This window comes from Rhinatrema bivittatum, chromosome 9 (assembly GCF_901001135.1).
Source record: "Rhinatrema bivittatum chromosome 9, aRhiBiv1.1, whole genome shotgun sequence".
Taxonomy (NCBI): domain Eukaryota; kingdom Metazoa; phylum Chordata; class Amphibia; order Gymnophiona; family Rhinatrematidae; genus Rhinatrema; species Rhinatrema bivittatum.
The window spans coordinates 163,141,363-163,162,332 of NC_042623.1; the positions used below are offsets into that span (position 1 = coordinate 163,141,363).

General features: G+C 43.5%; 1 protein-coding gene and 1 non-coding gene across 10 annotated transcripts in view; both read right to left on the reverse strand.

Moving 5' to 3' along the window:
- Positions 1–20,970, reverse strand: part of ATG16L1 (autophagy related 16 like 1) — a 254,894-nt gene that overhangs the window by 29,794 nt on the left and 204,130 nt on the right. For all 9 annotated transcript variants that reach the window (XM_029617424.1, XM_029617422.1, XM_029617421.1 and 6 more), the window contains 2 exons: positions 13,141–13,246; positions 3,893–4,042 (listed from right to left, as the gene is read on the reverse strand). In XM_029617424.1, the coding sequence (XP_029473284.1) occupies positions 3,893–4,042; positions 13,141–13,246 (256 nt within the window). The remainder of the gene's footprint in view (positions 1–3,892; positions 4,043–13,140; positions 13,247–20,970) is intronic.
- Positions 12,710–12,981, reverse strand: LOC115099677. Its single transcript, XR_003858852.1, has one exon.

Sequence of the window (20,970 nt, forward strand, 5' to 3'; positions counted from 1 at the left end):
ACTTTCGGAGATTTAAGATTTTGAACAAACAAACATTTACATTTTTATTTATATAGATGATACATCAATACAAAACATGTGCATAATAGCATGACCCCGGTAGCAATATTTCACTACCCCACAATAGCACCAAAAGTTGTTAACAATTCAGAATCAAAATCTTAATATCCCTTCTACAAACATACTCATTCATACCTCAGACGCTCCCCACCCAATAAAATCTGAATATATCAACCCTCTACACAGATCTAAAGGTTATACCCACCATTTAATGTATCTCAGCATAATCATGCTTAATTCCTCGCTGATTACATACCACCACCCATTTACTTTAAAACATTTATGCAAAGACCCTATTAATTCTTAACATATATCTTCACAAAAAACACTCCACTCCGCCCCACTATATTTTATCATGCAGAATCTTCTCCTATATCTGCACAGGAACACTCCACTGCGCCCCAACAAGGATCCTTGTTTCGCCTCAGCTTCTTCAGGGGACGATTCAATCCCAAATCAGACAATAAATCAGCATCTCCCTCCAACCACTTTTTCAAGGAACGACTTAAAAAATAAGCCAACGACTCCTTTCTTCCCAAAACCCTCGATTACAAAGACCAAATTAAAATTCAGTTAACAAACAATCCCTCCCAAAATTATCACAATAGCCTTATTCAATTCACAACTCACTTCCTCCACAAATTCTGATAAGAGCAGCGATTATTCACCAATTTGCTTGTACCTCAACCTAAAATAAAAATAAGTAATTGAAGTTCTTTGTGCGAATACCATAACTCACAGTTATTTATATATCATAAATTCTAACCTTCCATAAACTTTTAACATGCTGAGAACATCTTAATGTAATCACTCCACGTCTTCCATTACACACTCCAGCTCACGTGTACCTATTAAAAAACAAAGTACACAAAATAACACCCACTCCCACAACGCTCAAGTTGACAAAGAGAATAGTACTACAGACCAATCTTACCTTTACAATTTTCCAAATTCACTTTTCAGACAACCTTCACAAATCCTCCAAATTACTTCTCAGTATAACGACACTAACACAATCCAACCAAAGTCAGTCTCTCAATGCAGCGAATCAGAACAAGGCGATGGTAACCAAATGGCGTTTTACTAACCTTTATATGGACACATTCAACCACACCCTATTACTCCGCCCCAAAACCAACACACATACACACAAACCAATGAGGACAAAGCCCTCTCTCTACTTCCTCAAAACGTATAACAATGTACCCATTCACAACCAACAACCAGCACGCATACACGCAACCAATGAAGACGAAGCCCTACTTCCTTAAAACATATGACGTACCGGTTCACAACGTGGCCCTGCAAAGCCCATACCCAATAACTCCACCCCACATCCAACACGCAAACAATTAACCAATGGGAACGGTGACATCGCCGTTCCCATTGGTTGATTGTTTGCATGGTTGATCAATTTCTCAGCCATAACCGACACCTGGCAGCTATTATCGAAGCCACCCCTCTGGCTGAGGTGCAGACCAAATCACAGCCTGCATCTGCCAAAAAGGTGGCTGCTGGCTCCATAAGTACCCTGGAATTCACTCCAGAGTCATCGACCTCCTGAGAGAGAAGCAAGAGCGAACCACCAGAGAACAACAAGAAGCTTTCTGCAAAGTCATAGCCACTGCTTCAAATGCTTGTTTAAGGATGGTCTCAATCCTTCTATCGTGTACATCCTTCAAGGCCGCTCCTTATTCCATGGAGATAGTCAACACTTGGGAGACTGCACAGACAAGTGCATCCACTTTCAAAAAACACAAATGCGCTCTCACCACTGGATCCAAAGGGTACAGGCCTTCCAAAACCCAACCTCCTATGAAATTAGATTCCGGGGTGCCCCACTCAAGATCAATCAATTCTTGAATGGCCTCCATTCACAGGGGAAAAAACAGCGAGGTTTCACACAAGGAAACCAAAATGGGATTTTTCTTTGGCTCAGAATGGTAATCCACCCCAGGTACTCCGAGCATTTTCAAAGTCTGGGAACTAAAAGCCAGCAGCTCATCTCTATGAAAGAACCACAACATAGTCCTGTACAGTTCTAGTCCCGGTTTTCCCATCCTCCACAGAGACAGGTTCGGCCTCGTCATCCGTGACATCCGGGTCCTTATCGGAAAGTTCTGCTGCTGATCTAGGTATACTTAGGCGCTTAACAGCATTACCGGGCTGTGGCTCTGCCCTGGTAGGATTGGACTGGGCTGAGGACTGTGCCTGAAGAAAGGACTGAAATCCTTGAAAAAATTCTACCCAAGAAAAGGCAGAAGAATCCATGCCAAAACTGGGCGCACAACCTGGATGCACAGCTAGACGCACTGTCCGAACCGACGGTCCTGAAGAGGGCAGCCTAATGTGCAGGCTAAAGCACAAGAAAACACCACCGCGGCCTACCATGTGGCGCACAGTGAAAAAGCCTCAGAGCGGGGTCTAGCCAATAGAGGCTGCTCAACCCGCCAGACTGCTCACATCCCTTAACCTCCCCCTTGGGGAAGGAAGAACGTCAGAACAGCGTGCCGAGCACGGAGACCCAGGGAAGGAAGAAGCCCTAAACAAAACCCTCCTTCTGTCTCTATTTCTTCCTTACTCTTTTTTTTTAATCAAAAACCTTACCTGAGCTCATCCTTTCCCAGCTGAGTACAGAGACTGTCTACAGCTGTGGGGGGAGATGGCATATGCTGTCACTGCCACACTCGGCTTCCAGCACCAACTGCTTTTCAGCTGTTTAAACAGCTAAGTCCACACTGGTTGAAAAACCAGCTACCGGATCAAGGCACTCATTCTGAGGGACCACGGAAATCACCTCAGGAATTCTCAACTGGGGGAGGGACCATTTGTTATCACTGCAGGAGAGCGGGGCAAATTAATTTTCCTTTTATTTCTCCTTCTAAAATCTGAAGCAATCTCCAGTAGTGAGATGCATATCAATCATCTGTTGGAGACGGAGAATACGGGCAGGCTGATGTCACTGCAGGAGTATATATATACTGTGAAGTCAGCTTTGCTCCATATCCATCTGCTGGTAGAGGTTCTGAATTCATCTGTCTGGGTGCCAGGAAATTTTAATTTGCAATTCTTGGATCCCAAGGAACTCCCTGCTGCTGGCAGTGCCAACTTCCTGCTGTCAGTAGCACAGCAGTTTTGTAGACTTTCAGACGAAAATGACAACAAACATGGCCTTCAGTATGAACTCGTACATCTACAGCACACAATTCTTGAAGCTGTTTGTGTGCTTTGCCAGAACCTTGGCAAGATATAAACCAAGGCTGGAAGTAAGTGTAAGAATATGAAAGCACTGGAAGGAAAACGAAAACACGTGACTGATATACTTGACATGCTTTGATACAACATAGCAACTGACATAAAAGTTAGTCGAGGAATGAAAGTACTAAACTGTTACTGATAAAGCATGGCAAATACAAAAGTAACAAAAATCTAGAAGAAGAAGCAGTAGTGAAATTTTAATATGAAATCTGACTGGATAGAGATTCAAGAGGTATTTTCTTGTTTATGCAGCAAAAAAAAAAAAAAAAAAAGAACATGTTTATCTCAAACATCTGTAAAGCCAATTGGTGTGAGAACTAACATCTCAAAAAGTGGAACAAGATTCTCTGACTTGGCACTTAATAGTTCTTATGGCCCGGCATTATGACTATTAATGATGCTCATTTTAGAAAGGGTGGTACACAAATGTAACACACAGAGTCTGAACATTCTTAGCATTAAATACACAAAAGTGAAACAGTCTTAGATCTTTTTCAACACAGGGTGGTGGTAATTTTATTTGCACAGGATGGCCTAGCACACCTTTCCAATAGTTCAGGGGTGATTTACTTACTTGAAGGTTTGTCTAACTGTGCTGGCACGCAGATCAATAATATTTAACAGGTCATCGCGAGAGCAGCTTAAGAGATCTGTTCTTTCTGGATTCAGATCCAGGGCTGTGATGCGACCTTGTAGCTCTAGTTCTCGCACTATGCTCTCTGTCCTAGAACATATACAATTTTAGATTAATTGCCATCAATTCAGGTGTAACTGTAACAAAGCAAAATCAATTTATCTAAAGTAAAAACTAAAAAGCAACCAATTTTAGCTTTAAATTTACATTAAAAATTCTGGCAGCAAAAAACCCCAATATATACACAGTATTAGTAACTCAGGTCTTAATTTCATTCGGCTAAGAATCAAGGCTTCACTGCCTTTAAGTATATGCTTAAAATAAAACCTTATTCTTCTAATCAGTAAATACACAGTCCTAATCTAATCTGCAAATTCCAAATTAAAATTAAACTGTTGGTAAAGTAAAATTGGAGTTGAACATGTTTGAATCTTCCTTTATTTTTATTGGGTTGTAATTTCTAGCTTTAAAGACCGAAATGTAAAAAAATATTAAGACAACAGAATTGCAGGGTTTATGAGGTAAGGAGGTGGCCACTGTAGGTTAATCAGGAAAAAGGGAATGGAACATCTATTTATATTGGTGTAATATACAGACCTTCACTGCAAACAAAAGATTTAATGAAGGATGTTCACAAAATTGCTATGAAAGGGAAGTGCTATTGCTAGGGGATTTCAATCTGCCGGATGTTGACTGGGACTCCTGACTGCTGTGTCATCTAGAAGCAGGGAGATCCTGGATTCTTCACAGGAAGAACTGTTTCATCAACGGGTACAGGAACCCACAGAGGAGGCGGCAATACTGGACCTGGTTCTTACCAACAGGGACAATGCTTCTGATATTATAGTGGACAATCATCTGGGATCCGGTGAGTGTAGGCAGTGAAGGCGAGGATCCTAGACAGAAAAACTAGCTTTGTTAAAATGAGGTGTACCTGAAGAAAGAAGTCATTAGCCGAATGGGAAAATCTAGAAAAAGACCAAAAAGCAAAAAACTAAATGGACATATTATAAGAGCAACTAACATTTTTGTTAAGTAATAAAAGAAAAGCGGGAAAAAAAAACACCACTGTGGTTTTCTGAAGAAGTTGCTGAAAAAGTAAGGAAAAATGTTAGCATTCATAAACAAGAGATCGCAGAAAGAGGAAGCCAGGTGATAATACCTGGACAACCTAAAAGAGCTGGAAAAGTAGTCAATTTAAAGATGCAAATAGAAGAAACAACAAATATGGTAAAAAAAAAATAGGACAAGAATTTTTTCTGATATTTTAGGAAGAAATGCAAAAGTGACATTATGAGACTCAAAGGTGAAGGAGAGAAATATGTAGAGGCCGCCAGGAAAAAGCAAAATTGCTTAACAAATATTTCTGTTCAGTATTCAATGGGGGAAGAGCCAAGAGCAGGACCACAAACACAAACTGGATTAAAAGTGAAGTAAATCTTGATTTTCAGAAAAATGTCTTCATGAGGAGCTAACTAAACAAAGTAGATTGAGCAATGGGTCAAATTGTGGTTTTTACATGCCTTTTTTCAGAGAGGTCTGCTTTGACATAAGAAAAAGGAGATACAGTCAGATACAGTTTGCAATTTTACATTTTGTGACTGCTAGTCAAAAGAGAAACTGCTGGTTGGACTTTCTAACATCTGTAATTCTGTCAATGTAAAAAGATTCTGAACTTTACAATCTAAGGTACATAGGGGCAGATTCAGCCTAGGAGTGTGAGGTTTGAGAAAGAAGAAAGGTAGTACAGTAGATTGAGTAATGTTAAAATCAGAGACTATTTTTGGAGGAAAAAAAAGAAAAAAAGAAAATTAAATGGATTGCTGATAGAGCCGTGCTAATAAATTCGGAGGTTTTTTGAGATTATTGATTTTGCCCTATCAACAGACTCATAGGGTGGTAGCCTGTGAATCAGCATCTGAAGTCTTTTCCCTCCAATTTTAAATATATTATTTAAATATATTCATCTCTATCTTTAAAACAGTTTGGAATAAGCATTGGGAAATAATTTTTGAAACAATCAGATTCATAAGTTTCGTTTTTATGGAATCTTTGTGAATATTGCTTGTACGTGTGTGCTTACCCACAATTAAATAATTAAATCGCATACCAGACGATTTTTTTCATTAACAAAAGGTCTATTATTTGTGCTTTATTATGCACATTGTGATTTCTAGTTTTGTGTAGACTTTGAAAGATTTACAATTAAAATGTTTTTCTATGCATCCGAGTTTTGATTCAAGTTCTCTCGTGCATTGAATCGCTCAACGTGCATGTTGATCAGGCTATTAGTCATTCGCCCCCAGATATAGAAAAAACCCCCCAAAAACAAAACTGCGCTTGATATGCACTTTTACGCTCAGAAATTAACGCCTGCCCAAGAGCAGGCATTAATTTCTAGCAGCCCAATAAAGTGTACAGAAAAGCAGAAAATTCTGCTTTTCTGTACATCCTCCGATTTAATATCGTGGCGATATTAAGTCGAAGGAACCAAAAGGTTAAAATAAATAAATAAATAAATAAAAAGTGTGCCGGTGTGTCAGGTTAGGAAAACAGACACTCGTAAAATTGAGCGTCCGTTTTCCAAACCCCATGACAGCCAGCTCTCCTGGGCTTCCGCTGCTAAGGAGGCACTAGGGGCATGCTATTGTCCCTAGCGCCTCCGTTTTAGCATGACCCCTCATTTAAATACGGTGGCTGGGGGCGTGTTAGGAAAGCGGGCGCTCAACACAGAGAGCCCGTTTTCTGCACAAGTTTACTGTATTGGTCTAATTGTGATTTATGTAAAGCACAAGTGTTTGAAGCAGAACATGTTGGAATAATTTTACAAAAAGTTGAACACTGAAAGAATTTTGGAGTAAATGCTCTCTAATTGAGGCTTTACAATTATAGAATCCCATTCAAAGGATTTTCTTTTCCTGTGGTGGCAGCTTACTTGCAAGCCTGATACATAACAGCTGTGAAAGTTTCTATGGCTGCTGTCTGAGGTTTTCCCTTTCTAAAAAAGAATATTCTTTGTTATGAAACCACTGTTGCTTTGGAATAACAAAATATATTACTAAAACCTTTTTAAGTATAACTAAAAAAAAAGAAACATTTTTTGTAGAATATTCAGCTATACCAGTGTGTTACATGCTTGTGTCTACATCTTATGATGAAAACATAAGATCTGGCTAAAAGTTTCCTTGATGCGAGAAACACCTGAGAAAGTGTTTTAACAGCTGGAATAAATTAATTTTTAGCATTCAAACTATCAGAGCAAAGTAGTGGATGTTGGATGAAGCAAGATGCCTTAATTATGTGACACAAAAGTTGGAAAAGGCTTCAACTGACTTGGTTCCCTTATAGACAATTGAAGGACAAGAGGAGACAATACCTGTCTGGGACAGAATGGATCTATTAGTGCCATAGTTCCTTATTCTTTCTTTAGTTTTTACTCAGGTCTTGGCTATGAGTAGTAATGGATGGCAAATATAAAGGTTTCAGTCCCCCAGTGGAAAGGGAAGGCATTCAATGCTAGGCTGTGTTGCAAGTTCCTTCTGGAGTAGAATGCATGAAACTTGATGAATTTGGTGGCAAACAAGTCCATCTCCAGAGTCCCTAGCAGAGAAAGATGAGGTTTGCCACTTGTTGGTCCAGAGACCACTCAGAGTGAAGGACCTGGGTGAGTCTTTCCACTATTACATTCTCCTTTCCTGATAAATGATCCAGAGAATGGATATGTGAGCTATAGTCCATTTCCAAATTCTGATGGTCTCTAAACATAGGGGAAGGGAAGTAGAACATAGCCACCTGATTGTTTGAACTAAGACAATTTTTATTTATTTAAAAGATTTATATTCCGCTCACTTCCCATGGTTCAGGGCGGATCACAGCAAGACATACATAAAGGAAAATTGGTTCTTATCTGCTAAGTTTCATTCCTGTAGTACCACGGATCATTACAGACTCCTGGGTCTTGCCACCCTCCAGCAGATGGAGACAAAGAAGTTTGAACGGACTCTGCCTTATACACTAAGGTGCCACCTAGAGCCTGTCAGTATTACACTGCACCCAAGCAGAAAGGTTAAACCATAACTTCCACTATAACAAAACTTCCCCCAAAGAGCAGAGGGAATGAAACCTGTAATGTTACTAACAAACCATGCCCATACTCACACCCTGCAAGGGGGGGGCATACACTATATTTATTTATTTATTTATGCATTTCTTATATACCGTGAGTCAGAACACATGATTCTATCTTTACGGTTTACAATTGGTTAAAAAACAAATAAGAAACATGAAATACATTAAAATTAATAAAACAATAAGAATAATTAATTAAGTTAAACATAGCACTAAAAGGCATAAAATAGAACATTTGATAAAATCTGACAGTTTCCCCCAACTCTGAAATGGGTGGGACTCTGGACTGATCCATGGTACTACAGGAACAAAAATTAGCAAGTAAGAACCAATTTTCCTTTCCCTGTATATACCTGGATCAGTCCAGACCCCTGTGATGTACCAAAGCTTCCCTACCCAGAGTGGGACCGAGAGAGTCCCGCTCGGAGCACACTAGCCCTGAAAGAACCGGGCTCTGGGGCTCGGACATCCAGGTGATAATGCCTGGCAAAAGTGTGTGTAGATTTCCAAGTAGCCGCCCTACAAATCTCCTGTGGCGACACCTATTGACATTCTGCCCACAAGGCCGCTTGCGAACGAGTAGAATGAGCCCGAAGACCAATCGGGATCGGACGGCCCTGAACTAGATATGCTGAGACAATAGCTTCCTTTAGCCAATGCGCAATAATAGTCCTTGAAGCTTTTTGACCCTTCCTGGGGCCACTCCACAGGACGAAAAGATGGTCCGAGAGACGGAAACTATTCATAACCTCCAAGTAACGCAATAGTGCTCGTTTCACGTCCAACTTCCGCAGATCCCTAGACTCAGGAGTAGAAGAATCCAGGTCTGCAAAGGCAGGGAGCTCCACCGACTGATTCAAATGAAAAGAGGACACCACTTTCGGAAGAAAGGAGGGAACCATCCGCAAGGAGACCCCTGCCTCTGCAAACTGTAGAAAGGGCTCCCTGCAAGATAAGGCCTGAAGCTCCAACACACGCCTTGCTGAGGAGATAGCCACTAAGACTACCACTTTCAAGGTCAGATCCTTCAGAGTCACTTGCTTCAACGGCTCGAAAGGCGCATTACAAAGGGTGCGGAGGACCAGATTCAGCTTCCACAAGAGACAGGGGTTCCAAACTGGAGGACGCAGATACTTGGCCCCATGCAAAAAACAAGCTACATCTGGATGGATGCTAGGGCAACGCCGTGCACCTTACCCCGAAAACAACCAAGGGCAGCCACCTGGACTCTTAGGGAATTAAAGGTCAACTCCTTAACCAGCCTTGCCTGCAAAAAGGCCAAAACATCCGCAACCGAAGCCCTGGACGGCTCCACCTCGTGGTCCAGACACCAGGTCTCAAAAACACCCCAAACTCTGACATATGCCATGGAGGTAGAAGGTTTGAGAGATTGTAAGAGCGTGGCAATCACTACATCCGAGTAACCCTTACTCCTTAATCTGTTTTTCAAAAGCCATGCCGCTAGACAGAAGCGATCTGCCTCTTGTAAATAAACGGGGCCTTGGTGCAGAAGGTTCGGAGACGGATGAAACCTGCAAGAGGTCCGCAAACCATGGGTGACGCGGCCACTCGGGCGCCACTAGCACTACTTCGCCCGGATGAGCTTCGATGTGACGCAGCATCTTGCTGACCAATGGCCAAGGTGGAAACACATGCAGCAGAATGTCCGTCGGCCAGGGAAGGACCAGGGCATCTACGCCCTCTGCGTCAATTGAAGAATCGGGGGGCCTTGGCATTGCAAAATGTCACCATCAGGTCCATGGTCTATATTTTTAAATATTCCTAGCTAATCCAGACTGAAAGGATTGCACTTCCACCATCTGCTGGAGACAGAGAAATACTGACAGGCTCAAGGTGGCACCTCAGGGTATAAGGCAGAGTCCGTTCAAACTTCTCTGTCTCCGTCTGCTGGAGGGGATGCAAAACCCAGGAGTCTGGACTGATCTGGGTACGTACAGGGAATTGTTGGATATCAGATGCTGGAAAGCTGTGAGCATGTTGGGATTGCTCAGAATTCTAGGAGATTGATTTATATCTTGGGGAACAATGACTTTAAATTCAAAGGCCTTGGCTGTGTGCTCCTTGGCCCACAAATGATGAACCCATTGTTAGGATAACTTGGTGCGGGGGTAAATGATCAGTCATTACATTATCCTTTAAAAGCTACCAAGATGGTGTTATGAGAAGGCTTAGAGGAGCTCCATTGCAGTTTGTCCTGTTCCCCCCCCTTGCTCATTTCTTAGTATGGTCAATTGGAAGCTGTGGAAGGTTCCCCCTAGTCATCCGCTTCCTACCCTGATATAGCAGCATTCAATTCTGGAGCTTTTTCAGGTGTCTCCTATGTTGTGTGAAAGCTTTATTGCCGCTGGTGCTGAAGAAACAGTGCATTGGCTAGAGGTGGACACATATGTATTGCTCAGCCCCAACGCCAGGAGTAGTCCTTCTCCAGCATTCATCTCAGCGTCACAGCAGGCACCTCTGTCTTCACCAGTTGCAGCTTAGATGGAAGCATTGGTGTTGAAAGGATGACGGAGGGAACAGCTTATGAAGGTGCTGATGGTAGAGTTCAGAGTCATCAGCAGGTAGGAGATGTAAGAGGAAGGTGGAGTGAGACTGCTGCTGGCAGCTGAAGATCCTTATCCCTTTGTTACTAAGGCATTTTGATAATCTCTGGATATATTTCTATTTCAGGAACAAATAAATTGTAGGCCCTCGGAGGGCAGGGACATTCCTACAGTACCTGAATGTAATCCGCTTTTAAGAGCTGAAAAGCGGAATATAAACTAAATAGTCTCAAAACATTGAGTCTTTCCAACTGCATCCAGTCAGCCATTTGCTGATACCGGAGAATAAAATTTAATATAAAAAATTTTGCTAACAGGAAAGAAATTGAAACAAGTTTCTTATATAGTTTAGAGAATTTTATAGTTCAATCAAAAGATCCCAATAGCATTATTTCACCCTAAGGGAGCTTAACCGAAGTGATCTTTTCTATAGAGGCCAGGCCTGCTTCCCAGAAATCACAGAGTATTGGACAAAGCATAGAATTATGTATTAAGATTTCTTGTTAATCTTATATTTGACACATGTCTGATTCAGTGATGTCCATTTTATGCGCCTTGGTCACATAAATATACATGAAACAAAAGCTTAACTTGCATTTCTTGAAACTTTCCACTAAGATTTTAATGTTCAATGGTTCTCTCTCATGTGGAATTGGGCCGTAGAGACAATATGCACTATTGAAGCCTTCTGAAGGCACTATGAGCTGTGCTTATTTGGTTGTGGAATATACTGCCCATCAAACATATAAAATCCTTTATTCCATCAATGGAGAGGAAATTGCTTGTTGGGAAATGAACAAAGCTCAGCGCACCCCAGCCAGTGTGATGGGTTCAAATTGGATTTGGAATAGTTTATGATGAACCCAGATGTTCCAGAAGCTGTGAATTTAACTTATACTGTTGAAGCACATGAATTACTCTTGATTAGACAATCATCTAGGCAGATCCATTGCGGGCTAAGCAATACCCCGGTTGTCCAAGGGTAGGGACTAGGCACAAGAGTCAGGATCCCCTCAGAAGATGCAGCTAGCCAGCCTGGGTGTCCATCTAATGACATGCCACAAATCAGCAGTTATGTAGAAACTCCAGCAATCTGCCACAATAACTGTATCATGAAGCACTGGCTTTCCGCTCCCTTACAAGGCATGTTGGTGCCTACCATGATTGACATAACATGCATCTACATATGGAACAAGTGCATCCCACATCTTTGTAGAGGTGCTGCAAGTACTGCTAGATACACTGTAAATACACAAGGTGCTGATGACAGGCTGAAAAGTACTGAAGATGATGAGATCAAAGAATGAATCTCAGAAATTGTCTGATCTGGGTGTATCAATGTATGTATATGTTTAGTTCTCTTCTGATGATACATTGTTGGGGATTAATGTTACTAATGTGCTTTCATATTATATTATAGTCTGGTTAAGTTTATGGATTACTTCTTGTTTTTCTTCTGTTTACATCTATATCGAATAGTATGTGCCCTGGAGGTGGACAGATGCTGACTGTTCAATGCCAAAGAATGCTGCTGACTTATTAAATAAATAAAAAGATTCAAAGTTCAAGTTTGGCCTGTATAGAGGTAACAGGCATCGAAGTGAAAGGTGCCAACACAGCTGGCATCTCTGTATAAAGCTTAGCTAGATGCCAAGCCAGGAAATCCTGAATCTTTTTATCCACATCTTTTTCATATACTACCCCCCCAGGCAACAACTGAAGAGCGACTGTTGATAGCACATCCTCTTGTATAATGAACTAAGAGAAAGGCATTGTGAAGTTAATTTTCAAAGGGACTTCTGCAGGTTAAAAATTACTTTATCCATAGAATTGGACCTTTTGGAAATTGCCTACCCATTATGCATGTAAAATTAGGAGCATACACCTTGTATGTATGTAATTTTACGCACACAGTGGAAAGGCATCTTGGGAGGCTGAGTCTAGGCAGGACTTGGATTTACAAACATACTTTTCCATTAGACAGTTCCAGTTACATAGAAATAAAAAGTACAGTTATAATATGATTTAGTCAGATAGCTCTCCAAAAATGATTTACCTAACAAGAGGTCTCAGCTTGAAAACTTGTGATCATGCACTATGGATTAACTGCCCTGGTACCCCCAATTCCTCCTTGATTAGCTCTGTCTGATGCTCGTTACTGTCATGACTCCTCAATACTCCAGGTGACATGAACTGAAAGCATCACAATCTGTCAGCAGTTTCAAGTGGCCTATTGTAATACAACTCGGGCACGATAGGAGGAAACCAAAACTGCTGGGAGCAGGGTTGAGGCAGAATCTTTTGTGCAGTCAGACCTTTTACTATTCATCATTGACCTCTTAACACAGTGAAATTTGTGAGAACAAGAAAAATACAAGCAATATAGGAGAATGGAGGCCACATCTGCACAACACTTTGATATGTTGTCACATAACACTACAGAGGATAAAGTATTTTTGTCACTAGCTTATAAGGTGTCAAACTTCATTAATTTACCTTATATCCCAGAAACGAATCTTCTTGTCAAAGTGCCCACTCATCACACATTGCTCTGTACAAACAATGTCATTGCAACTGGATCCAGTAAACACAGTCTTTATACCTACACAAGAAGCACAGAGCAAAACATGGAAACCATCAGCATAGCTTGCTTTTACTCACATTTGCCAGAAACTGCCTGCATTATAGAAGCATGAATAGCACTACATTTTGTATGCTTCAGTTTAAGAGTTGCTTACCTGTAATGGGTGCCCTCTGTAGACCACAGAATAATCAACCACTCGTGAATATCATTTAATGACACTGACATGGAAAAAGCTCCCTCAGAGCACAGAAAAGCCTAGGAGGCTTTTCTGAACATGCACAGACATTCCTGTGCAGCTGCCTCATACCCTCCAGTCTTACACAGAAACGGAAGAATCAATTCCAAAGAGGGGAGGGTATGTGTGGCTGATTATCCTATTGTCTATGGGGAACACCTGTTACAGGTAAGCAACTCAATGTTCTCCATTGCAAGCAGGAGGATCGGTCACAGAAGTGGGAATCCCTAAGCTAAGGGCTGCCTTCCAATAAAAAATTAGAGGAGGGGGAATAAAGTGGAGCTACTTACCTGTTAACAGTGGTTCTCAGAGGACAGCAGGATATCAGGCTTCACACGTGGGTGACTTCATCAGATGGAACCTGGCACAGAATCTGAGCTTCAAAGCTTCTAGAAGTTTTGAGCATACCCCACTGGACATGTGCAGCCCTGGTCACAACCCAGCATCTCAAGCAGAGCCCCCTCAGACCATGATAAACAGGCTCAGAGAAACTAACTCCAAGAGGAGGTGGGGGCTTTTTTTTTTTGTTTGTTTTAGGACTGACATCCTGCTGTTTTCTGAGAACCACTATTACAGGTAAGTACCGGAAAAATCCATTTTCTCTGAGGACACGAAATATGGCAATCCTCACAAGACAAATCCTAAGCTATATGCTGCTTCAAACAAAAGAAAAGGGAAAAACCTAACCCCAAAACAGTGCCAACAGGCAAGACTGTGGTGATGACAGGCCATCTGAACATTTTGTGTTTTTCCATTTTTTGTTTTAATGGCAATCTGAACCAAATAAGACCTAGGAAGGATTAGTTGGGTTCTACACCTCAAAGAGGACACACCAGACAAAAACTCACTGTAGTGTTGGGAGCCCCTGTTGAAACAGTAGTGAGATGAGCGTGGGGAAAGAACTCCATGTTTTAGCTTTGCTACCAATACCACCATGACTTCAACTTGGAGTGCTGACAAGCCCAACCAGTTTCAGGGTTGCTGGGCATAACAGAAGGGGGGCACAATTTGCTAGCTATGGCAATTCCAGACTTATTGGGTGGATTATCTGAGGATTTCAGTTCGCTCCAGAAAGATTATCATCACATAAGAACATGCCATACTGGGTCAGACCAAGGGTCCATCAATCCCAGCATCCTGTTTCCAACAGTGGCCAATCCAGGCCATAAGAACCTGGCAAGTACCCAAAAACTAAGTCTATTCCATATTACCGTTGCTAATGGCAGTAGCTATTCTCTAAGTGAACTTAATAGCAGGTAATGGACTTCTCCCTCCAAGAACTTATCCAATCCTTTTTTAAACACAGCTATACTAACTGCCCTAACCACATCCTCTGGCAACAAATTCCAGAGTTTAATTGTGCATTGAGTGAAAAAGAACTTTCTCCGATTAGTTTTAAATGTGCCACATGCTAACTTCATGGAGTGCCCCGTGGTCTTTCTATTATCCGAAAGAGTAAATAACCGATTCACATCTACCCGTTCTAGACCTCTCATGATTTTAAACATCTCTATATCATATCCCCCCTCAGCCGTCTCTTCTCCAAGCTGAAAAGTCCTAACCTCTTTAGTCTTTCCTCATAGGGGAGCTGTTCCATTCCCCTTATCATTTTGGTAGCCCTTCTCTGTACCTTCTCCATTGCAATTATATCTTTTTTGAGATGCGGCGACCAGAATTGTACACAGTACACTCTCTTGCAAACTAAATTGCAACATCCATTCATGTTTGTGGTTATTGGCACAACCACTGGCAGAGACCTAGGATACATGTGAAGAACCGCCTTATTGCAAAAGCCTTGTATAAGGTTGATAAGTCTCTAGGACCTAGAGCTCCCCCTGACACCACATGCCAAACTTACCACCACCCAAATTTTGACTTCCAAGTCAGGTACTTCAGCTCACAAGAATCCAGAGGCTTGAAAGGAGCTTCCCTCTGCTAGTCGAGCGTCACACTGAAATTCCATGACAGTGGAGGCTTGATGGGAATCTTCTACTGAAGCCTGCCCCCTCATTAAATGGGCAACTAAAGGATGTACAGAGATGGATGTACCTTCTACATGGTAGTGGATAAATGCAGATTACACCGAGGCAAACCTTGAGTTGATTCTTTAACTCGACTTGGAGAGATGGAGATGATACTTCAGCAATTTCTATGTGAAACAAGGGAAAGGATTTAGGCTTTTGCCTCACTACACAGCAAAACTCCTCCACTCCAAACCCTAGGATTTCCTCTGGAAATCCTTCTAGGAAGCCAGAAAAATATGAGTCATTGCTGTACAGACTCAAGGTTTTTAGGTCTACCCTTTCCACACCCAGGCTGTAAAAGCCTGATATCCAGTGCTGGGGTGATATAGCAGCCCTTGATCCTCAGTGATCAGTGTTGGGGAATTCCCCAACCTGAATGGATCCCTGGATGGCCATTTCCTGAAGGAGCAGGACCCAAACCTGTCTCTTCTGAATTTATGCAAGGTCTTGTGACCTGAATAATTGGATGATAAACTTACAGAAGGCCCCATTTATATTCTAGGGTGACTATACCCAAAGCTAGTTGCCACACACTCCTCTCCTGTAACAGAAGTTCAAGGACCTTTCTTTTCAGAGAAGATGCAAATAGGGCTACTACATGTGTGCTCCACTTTATCCAGAGACCATGTGAAGGGTTCAACACGAGTTGGTCTGTCCACTAGGACAATCACCTTGCCCATTAAATATATGGCTTTGAGGTCCATTCTGTGAGAGATGGCCCAATGCCATATATAGATAGTTTTCTACCACAAAAGATACAATCTAGTTCCTCCCTGCTTATTAGAGAATGTTTAGTTTTGTTATTTTATATTTTATTGTATAATTGTATTTTTGTTTGATAACCATTTTAATTGTACATCATTTTGATTGTAGTTAAAGAAAGGTGATCCATCAAATATAATAAACTAAACTAAAGCAGATACCTGAAAGTCTGTTTGGATGAGGACAAATTAATTGGCCAATCAAACCCTGAATATCTTCAGAGTATACCTTACTGCCCCTAAGGTTAAGGAAATTTATCTTATGAAAACTCACCTGGGCAGACCAGAGACCCTGGGTTCTATATGAGCTCCCCAACCAGGTTGGAGGCATCCATGGTTATGAACAGAGTCGCTCAAAGACTGGGTGATGTGGATGCGGTTCCGGAGATGATGAAATGGTTGGAATCCAATGAGATCTTAGGGTCCACTGGACTCTTCAACTGACACTTTGCCATAGAAGTACTGCATACAAATGAATCCCTAAGGATTAAGAACCCTGACATATGCCCTGCTGACATCTGATGACTCATTTTTATCCTATCTATAGCTGATAAGGTCATCTCTCTCTTGAGTGAAGAGCTTTTCCTGAGTCACATCTAGCAGAGCTCTTATAAATCCAATTAAGATGCCAGACTTAGGTGGGACTTTGAATAATTGATAACACACACCTATTCTCTCACCAACTTTTTGCTCTCTGTCCAGGTAAGATGAGTTTGTTGTAAACAGGCGATGGCAGCTCTATATTTCTTTAATTGGAACAAAAACTTCTTTCGTTTGATAGGGGAACCTAAACCATTCACATTTCAAGAGATTACCCTGCCATTTATTGTAAGAAAGGTATAGGCAGAAATTAATTAGAGGGAAAGTTATAAGACTCTGCCATGCCCCCAGCCAACCTTGCAGACCTAATTCCAGCAAAAAGGGAGAAATGTACCCCCTAAACCTGTATCTTCTAACCCCTCCCTATTGCAAAAAATACTGAGTGATAGCTTCAAATCAGCCAGCCATGTCTGGTTCCAAAACCTTCCTTGTATGCTAAACATTAAACAGAACTAAAGTGTACTCAACCACCCTGATTGATCCTGAAAACTAAAAATAAAAAGTACCCATATCAGTGCCCTCCCCACCCTCCCCCAACCAACAAACCATCCAAGAGAATCCCCAAAACAAACAGGGGATAGAAGCCACGTAAGTGAAGCGAGTGGATGTCACGACCCCAGAAAGAGTAGAAAAATAAAGCAAAAAAAAAAAAAGGAATGGAATCATAAAAATTGAAAAGATAGTGTCTTAGGGTAATGTAAATTCCGTGGACCAAGTCCTTGTAAAAGGAATACAAAGTCAGTATAGATGAGCGTGAGCTAAGATCAAAAAGGTCCAATCGAAGAGAAACAAATTGCTGATTTGTTAGACCAGAAATGAAACAAAACAGAAGAACATAAGAAATTGCCATGCTGGGTCAGACCAAGGGTCCATCAAGCCCAGCATCCTGTTTCCAACAGAGGCCAAACCAGGCCACAAGAATCTGGCAATTACCCAACACCAAGAAGATCCCATGCTACTAATGCAATTAATAGCAGTGGCTATTCCCGAAGTAAACGATTAATGGCAGTTAATGGACTTCTCCTCCAAGAACTTATCCAAACCTTTTTTGAACGCAGCTACACTAACCACATCCTCTGGCAACAAATTCCAGAGCTTTATTGTGCGTTGAGTGAAAAAGAATTTGCTCTGATTAGTCTTAAATGTGCTACTTGCTAACTTCATGGAATGCCCCCTAGTCCTTCTATTATTCGAAAGTCTAAATAACCGATTCACATCTACTCGTTCAAGACCTCTCATGATCTTAATGACCTCTATCATATCCCTGCTCAGCCGTCTCTTCTCCAAGCTGAACAGTCTTAAACTCTTCAGCCTTTCCTCATAGGGGAGCTGTTCCATCCCCTTTATCATTTTGGTTGCCCTTCTCTGTACCTTCTCCATCGCAACGGTGTAGTTCTGGGTCCGTGGGCTCCATCTTGATAGGAGAGAGTGCTGAAGGGGCCTCATGTGGGCTCTTGCCCATGGCACTACTTCCAGCGTGGATGCCATCAGCCCGAGGACTTGCAGGTAATCCCATGCTGTGGGACGAGGGTCAGGCTGACCTTTGTCTTCTTTGGTGTCGAATCGGACTCCTAGGTATTCCAGTGACTGGGATGGCTGTAGAGAACTCTTGTTTGTGTTGACCACCCATCCTAGGCTCTCTAGTAGAGTTATGACTCTGCTGGTCGCTTGGTGGCTTTCCGCTGGTGACTTCGCTCTGATCAGCCAATCGTCTAGGTAAGGGTGTACCAGGATCCCTTCCTTCCTCAATGCTGCTGCCACCACCACTATTACCTTGGTAAATGTCCGGGGAGCTGTGGCTAACCCGAAGGGAAGCGCCCGGAGCTGGTAGTGGCGGTCCAGGACCTTGAAGCATAGATATCTCTGGTGTTCCTGGTGAATTGGTATATGCAGGTAGGCTTCCGAGAGATCCAGGGAAGTGAGGGACTCTCCCGGTTGTATTGCCTTTATCACGGAGCGCAGGGTTTCCATGCGGAAGTAGGGGATCCTCAGGTGACGGTTGACCGACTTGAGGTCCAGGATGGTCCGGAACGTTCCCTCTTTCTTGGGAACGATAAAGTAAATGGAATAATGCCCAGTATTTGCTTCCTGTGGAAGTACCGGTATGATGGCCTTGAGAGCCAGAAGTCTGTTTAGCGTGAATTCCATGCCGCCCTCTTGGCGGGGTCGCGGCAAGGAGACTCCACAAACTTGTCCGGAGGGGTTCGCAGGAAATCTAAATAGTACCCCTCTCGAATGATGGCTAGGACCCACTTGTCCGAAGTTATCTCGACCCATCTGCGGTAGAATAGGGTTAGTCTGCCCCCTATGGCTTCTTCCTTTAGACGGGTTGGCTGAATCTCATTGTGGGGTGCGGCTGGGGCCTGAATCGCGGCGGGGACCTCTCTTATTGTGCTTGTTCCGAAAGGACTGGTTTCTGACTGTGGAGCGTGGCGCTTGATAGCTGTTCCTGCTATAAGGGTTGAAGCGCTGTGATCCTCTGCCCCGGGATGATCTGGGGAAGGGTCACTGGTTTCTCTTTGTCTTGTCTTCTGGTAAGCGCGGCAATGGGGAGTCTCCCCATTTTTCTGCCAGTTTCTCCAGTTCGCTTCTGAACAGGAGGGATCCTTTGAATGGCATCCTCGTGAGTCTAGTTTTTGGAGGATGCGTCCACTGACCAGTTTCGGAACCAGAGTTGTCTCCTAGCCGCCACTGAGGACGCCACCCCTCTGGCCGCTGTGCGTACGAGGTCGGAGGCAGCATCCGTTAGAAAGGATAATGCTGGTTCCATGACTTCTCCTGGGATGTTATTCCTGGCTTGGGATAAGCAGGCACGTGTTACCACGGTGCAACAGGTCGCGATTTGAAGAGCCATGGCGGTGACGTCGAAAGACTGTTTCAGGATGGACTCCAGGCGCCTGTCGTGGGCATCCTTGAGCGCTGTCCCTCCCTCCACTGGGATGGTGGTGCGCTTAGCTACCGCACAGATCATGGCGTCCACTCTTGGGCAGGTAAAGAGGTCTTTGGTTGCCGGGTCCAGGGGGGGTACATGGCTGCCAGGGCTCGTACCCCTTTGAAGGTGGATTCCGGGGTGCTCCATTCCAGGTCAATTAGCTGTTGTGCAGCTTGTAACAGCGGGAAATGGCGAGAGGTCTGGCGGAGGCCTTCCAGTAGGGGGTTCGGCTTAGGTTCCCCTGGAGTGCCTGGGGCCAGGATGGCGAGCTCCGAAAGACATTGTGAGACTAAGTCCGGGAGTTCGTCCCTTGCGAAAAAGCGTCTCATGGTGCGCTGAGGTTCTGTACCCAGGGGGAGTTCTCCTTCTTCCAGGGGTTCGGCTTCCTCTTCGGATATGTCCGAGTCCTCATAAGTGGGACTTCCGGATCTTGGAGGCCTGTATCTTTCTCTTGAGGGGCCTGGTGCATCGGGGTCCTCTCGTGGAGCATGTGGACGCGAAGCTTCAGTTTGCATTCAAACAAAGGTGTGAATCCCCTTGAAAAATTCCACCCATGAGAGCGACGCAGGGTCCAAGCCGAGTGGCGCCGGCTCTTTGGGGGTCCCCGGCTGAGGGGGTGTCCCTCTGGGATTTACTAGGTCCGGGGTGTCGCCCGAGGAGCTGGTACTCGGCCCTGGGTGTGCAAGGCCTTGGCCTGGGTCCCTCAGAGCGTCCTCACACTGGGAACATAGGGCATCGGCCACCTCGCTCTGTGCAGCCCTAATGTGGCATGCTGGGCAGAGATCTTGCGCTTTTAGCTCAGTTTCTGGTGGTGCCAGTTGACTGCGCGTAAATCTTAAGCGCTCCTGTGCGCCTGGGCCGCGTGTAAGATATGCGCGCGGCTGTGCGCCCAAGAATTATTTATGCGCATAGCTCGCGGCGCGCGTAATCTGTGTGCCTCGCCTATGCGCGTGTAGCTTATGTGCACAAGGGCTATGTGCGCGTACGTACGCGCAAAAGTAGATTTGTGTGCCTAAAACCAACTTTGTGCGTTCGGTTGTGCTGCAAACGGAGCGGCGAATGAAGACAAGATGGCGACGGCGAGCACACAGGCAAGATGGCGACCGCCTCTGAGGGTCTCCACGTGGCAGACCCTTGGGCTAACCGGGGTCTGTCCCTGCTAGGGTGGATCAACCCGGTGGCGCTGGTCT